General features: G+C 53.2%; 1 protein-coding gene across 1 annotated transcript; it reads left to right on the plus strand.

The window, feature by feature from the left end:
- Positions 1 to 3,251: 3,251 nt before the first annotated feature.
- Positions 3,252 to 4,777, plus strand: LOC131671194 (alcohol dehydrogenase-like). Its single transcript, XM_058947446.1, has 6 exons — positions 3,252 to 3,610; positions 3,679 to 3,808; positions 3,868 to 3,974; positions 4,056 to 4,229; positions 4,311 to 4,459; positions 4,544 to 4,777. The coding sequence occupies exons 1-6, from the start codon at positions 3,518 to 3,520 to the stop codon at positions 4,686 to 4,688; spliced, it is 798 nt and encodes a 265-aa protein (XP_058803429.1). The 5' UTR covers positions 3,252 to 3,517; the 3' UTR covers positions 4,689 to 4,777.
- The last annotated feature ends 462 nt before the right edge of the window (positions 4,778 to 5,239 follow it).

Below are 5,239 nucleotides of genomic sequence, written 5' to 3' on the forward strand. Positions count from 1 at the left end.
GAACTTTATTAAATTAAAATACTTCTAGGAAAGCCTGCTCTCTCTCTCTCTCTCTCTCTCTCTCTCTCTCTCACGCACACAGAAACGTATCGGTTATTTCCTCGTAAAGTTGGGCAAACAGGAATTTATTTACGTGACATGTCGATTAATTGGCGTCGCGCGAGTGGAAAGCAGCCAAAGCCAATCGAGGCTCGACGTGATTACAAGTCTGTCGAGTAAGGACGCACCGCGAGCGTTGGTCAATTGGAAATATTGCCAGCTAAGAATACGAACGAAACGGAGGCGCGCGCATCTGCGACTCGTCGCCCGTCCCCTTTCCCTCGTTGCCCGTTTGTCGCGCGGTGGCGGATTTCTTTTTCGGCGGAAAGATGCTATCGGACTTTCGGGAACGACGCGAGCGCGTGCACTGCACTCCGCCTGTGAGAACCGCGGCCAGCTCCAGTGGGCCTCGTGTGATTGTCGTCTTTTAATTATCAAAAGCATCGCGCCACCGGAGAACCGGAGGACGGCGGATAAGCTGGCGTTCCAGAAATAGAAATTGGCGCTTGGAAGGGCCGCGGCCGGTGGAGACATGTGTCGAAAATTGTTTGAATCAGCAGTGAGCCGTTTGCGAGATCGTATCGCATTTGCAGTTATAAAGCCATTAATCGCGCATCAGGCAGGATTGTCCCAATTGAGAAAGCGATAATGAATTCGGAGTAGGGCGGGCACGCGAAAAGGCGAAAAGGCGAAAAAACGAGTGGGCGGCGACGTCGTCGCGGTGCGAGCTCGGCAGCGCGAGCCGCTGTCCAGCTTCCGGGCGCAAAGGGCGCTCCGATACGAATGGACGCGAGAATAGGCTTGGGCAGGCGAGCGACGCAGCCGTAAAATCAATGCGTAACGAGTCGCGCGCTCGCGCTGCCTCGTGAAAAAGATGCTGAACGGCCACAGATTCTCGGGCTTGATAGCTACGATCAGCCGTAAACTGGAGCGAATGACTGCAGCGACACCGCGCCGCGACGACGATTGCGATTAATTAATTTCAGTCCGCCGAGACACTTAGTTTCCGTTCGTTTAAGCTCGTTAATACCTCGGCCAAAGGAGAGAAAGAGCGAGTCGCGCGTGCCCCCACCACACCCGCGCCATCTCAGCATCTCCGACTGCGACGCTGCCTCCGTCGCGCCGGCAGTTTTTTCTGCGCATTGTATATAGCCGCAGCCGCGCCGCTTCTCGCCGCTTCTCGCCGCTTCTCGGAATCGTCAATTTTCGACGGCCCGGCAAAAACCAAGTGCCAAGCGTTTAGCGATAAATAAAGAGGGCGCGACGTCGACGAATGCGTGGAACAGGAGCGCCGCGGACGGCCTTTGGCCCTCGACGGGACGGGACGCGGACCGGTCGCGCGCCAGCCCAACGCGAGGCCCTGTTCCGTCGCGCCCCGCAGCACGCCGCTAATGGCATTAAGAAGTCGCGAAACCGTGGGAAGTCGGCTGGCGCGGGGGTCAACTGGCGCGAAGTCGCGCTGCGACGCTCCTCGTAAAAGTGTCCGCTGCGCCCGGTCGACGATCATCGTTGAGATTAAGGAAACGAGCCTCCGAGCGGACTGGACTGGACTGGACGCGCGAGCGTCTCGGCGATGATTCACGCGGGCCGGCTGCTCGGCTGTTCGGCTGCACGGTAGCTCGGAGCGGCCCGATCGGCCGATTGGCATTCATTGATTCGCGTCGTCGGCGCCCGTGCACTCGGTCCCCCATGCCGCCTCGTTTTTTAGTCGATGTGGCCCTGCCGGAGAAACTACTCTCCTTGGGAATAACGTCAACAAAGTTTATGGCGCTACAAATCTTGCCTAACTATGGCGGTTTGTGCATCTTGTTCGATCGTAAAACGTCGAAGTTTCAATTTTTTTAAGATTCGCCTATAATTTTTAACGTGTTTTATAGCGCATAAATTGCCGTCCTTGTTTACCCCATTAATTGTGCTAATTTCGATTTTAACTGCTCATTTGTGACTTTGCGAGGTTCGAATAAAAATCGAACGCCCACGGATCCATAAATTTGCGCGTGCTCGCAGAAGCGATGGCTGGCGCTCGCAGACCGAAAAATGCTCGATTCGAGCGCACTCGCCGAAAGAGCCAACCTAATTTATCGTCGAGGATCCGATGCGCAGAAATAACATGAAAATTGATTGCGCAACGCTCGCGCTCGCTCGCTTCGAGATATTCAGCCCGGGATGTAAAATTAATAGCGATCTAGTTTTCTAAATTGCGGAGAATGCGGCAATTGCCAGTCGTTGGAGAGCGCGAGTACGCGCGCAGATGCGGATATGGCGCGTCCGCGTCCGTGTGTGCGCGTATATGAAATGTCATATCTTCGGCGCGGAGAAACGCGGCCACACAGAGGAAGGATCAGCAGAGGCTGAAAATAACAGCCGGCAGAACAAATGCCATTGCCGAGCTGCGGCCCTCATCGCATTATTGTTTGCCTTCAATTAAGCTTCTATTTTACGTAATATACCGCGATCCCGGTCGCTTACGCGCCGCGCTTGGCCGGGCTATTTCTCATTTATGCGAAAAGCTCGAAGCTCAAGTGCGCGCGGACTCGGCCCAGGGTTGGGTTGGGTTGGGCCACGCCAACGCTTCGATCGGTCTTCGTTTGCGCTCGGGCTGTGCCAAGTCAAGCAAAAAAACCAAGGAAAAGGGAAAAACTGAAAAACCGCGCAAGTCGGACGAAATTGTCGAGCCGCGGGGCGCACTCGACGCGAAAAATGCGAATAATACGCCGCGAGCTCATTTAGCGACGCGTATCTCCTGCGCGGAAATCTTCTTTACGCTAATTGCAAGTTTTGCGCTCCAATAGCATCACGTCGTTTTTCATATCGCGCTTCGCTCGCGCGTTATATGGCCGTGCGTCGTGCTCTCGGCGGCCGCAGGCTTTTTGCTTTTTCACGCTCATTGATGCCGACCGCGGTGTCGGGTAATTGGTTAGCGCGCGGCAAAAAAACAGCCGCGGCCGCGCACGAGAGCCGCCATAAAACAATAAATACCGAGCCGAGCCGAGCCGAGCCGAGCCGAGCCGTCCTGGCCGCGTCTCGCGGTTTCGCGCGGTTTCGCGCGGCCGCGCCGTCCGAGACTCGCTTCGTCCGAGCAATCGATTTCACTGGAGCTCATTTCCTGAAAACTTGCGGCTCCGCGGACGGCCTTGTCAAACGGGACGCCCACCAAGTCGGACGTTTCATTAATCCAAGCGCTCCAGATGCTCCGAGTGGCTTTGTCTCGATTTCGCTTTCGCGCCGACTATTACCAGCCTGCCAAAGTGCTGGCTTGTTTGCGCGCGAGCAGTGAATTACGGCCTCTGCGCAGCTACGTCTTTTCGCGCAGCTCTTTCGACAAACGCCTCTTGACCAGTGAAATCGTGCTGATAAAATGCCTTCGAGATAACGCTATCTCGATAGATCAATAGCGCAGAGCTTATCAGCAGAAGTCGAACGACTTTTCGTCGCGCAGTCGCTCTTCGCGGTTAACAACGTCTGGCCGTCGTCAGACATGAACGTCCAAGACAAAGTCGTCATTATAACCGGGGGTATTGGCGGGATGGGCTTTGAGAGCGCCAAGTCTCTCTTGAGCAACCGTGCAAAGGTAAAGAGTCCGTTTGAGATTAAAGATTCCTCTCGCGTTCTGCGACTAATAACCGCTGTGACCTCCAGTTCGTTGCAATATTCGATCTGGCCGAGTCGAGCGGCGCAGATGCGGCAATGGCGGAGCTGGAAAACGCTTTTGGAGGCGATCGCGTTCGCTTCTACCCGGGAGACATTGCCGTGGACGCAGAGCTGGAAGGTACTCGATCTATCGTTCGAAGCTAGAGGTAAGCGACGATGACATTCACCTCTTTCAAGGTAATTTCAAAAGAGTGATTCGAGAGCAAGGATACATCGATATCCTCGTGAACAACGCTGGCCTAGCAGACGAACGAAACATACAGCGGCTCGTCGATGTCAATGTGGTGAGCTTATCGTTCGGTTTATTTTCTATGGAGCGGTATCTATTAGCGAAGGAGCGGTATTAATTTTACGAATATTACTAGAAAGCTGTATTAAACTGCAGCTTACTAGCCATAACGTATATGGGCAAGCATAAAGGCGGCAAAGGGGGACTAATTGTCAATGTTAATGCTATACTGGGCCTCACAGACTGTCCTCTGTTGCCATTCTACAGCGCAACCAAGCACGCCATCGTCGGCTTTACAAGATGCATGAAGGTGAGCCGCGTATTTTCCGCGCGAATTTTTTCTTTGTTCTTCGAGGCTCGCACTGGCCGTCACGTTGTTTGCTCGTGGCAGGAAAATTTCGGCACGACTGGCGTTCGAGTGGTGTCCCTGTGTCCCGGTGTGACGAAAACTAACCTCATCAAGCACGTGCCGAATCACTTGTTGGATTTCATTTCCGATAGTATCAAGGAAAAAGTTCTCACCGAAGTGCCCGTTCAGTCGTGAGTATACGCCTGCGAACGTGGCGGAACGCGGAGCACGGAGCGCAGTGGCCTTTCATTCTCTTGATTTTCTCGTGTTTCTAGACCAAAGAGTGTCGCTTCGGCGCTTATCGAGATAATAGCTAAGGCGGAGAGCGGGGCTGTGTGGGTCGTTGAGAACGACAACAAACCTTTTGCTGTGAAACCTGCGGACCATTACGTACGGATGACTGCCCCGATCGACAAGTGACTCTATCTCTGTAATCTATCGAAGCATCACCGCGCGTCCGCAGATCGCGAGCGTAGGCTCATCGATCAATAAACCAACTGAAAATTAGCTTTCCCAAAGAAGTCTACTCATTTGTACGATAATGCAATTGGTGCGAGCGGCGTGGCCGTCCTGAAATGCAGCCGAGGCACGGGAATGCATTTTACAGATGCAACTTGTTTTATGTCGCCGAACGATCTACGGTTTGAACACTGGAGTAGAGCTCGTAAGGTGGAATCCCGTGCAATTAAAGAGCTTACCGCTTGCATATCTTCGAATCGAATGCTGCCATTAAGAGATTGTATATATCGGACGATGGTGGCAATAAAAGCATCCTTACAGGTAAGCAGCCTATCGGACAGTTCGTCGAACCTCACCAGTAGTTTCCAGATAAAAATGAGATATGTTCTCATACAGGAATCAATCTGACAAGCAGCTCGACTGTCGTAAAAGTAATTTTACGATGATTCCGAATGCTCGAATGCTCGTTACAATGCAAACTTTCAAATACACTGACACTCGTGGGACGCTGC

Source organism: Phymastichus coffea, unplaced genomic scaffold, assembly GCF_024137745.1.
Source record: "Phymastichus coffea isolate CEN01 unplaced genomic scaffold, Cenicafe_Pcof_1.1 PCOF00120, whole genome shotgun sequence".
NCBI lineage: Eukaryota > Metazoa > Arthropoda > Insecta > Hymenoptera > Eulophidae > Phymastichus > Phymastichus coffea.

Excerpts from the sequence above, each read along its gene's own strand:
- LOC131671194 (XM_058947446.1), top strand. The coding sequence starts at position 3,518 with ATGAACGTCCAAGACAAAGTCGTCATTATAACCGGGGGTATTGGCGGG. Across the intron at positions 4,230-4,310 it reads GCTTTACAAGATGCATGAAG|GAAAATTTCGGCACGACTGG; the intron begins GTGAGCCGCGTA and ends TGCTCGTGGCAG. Across the intron at positions 4,460-4,543 it reads ACCGAAGTGCCCGTTCAGTC|ACCAAAGAGTGTCGCTTCGG; the intron begins GTGAGTATACGC and ends TCGTGTTTCTAG.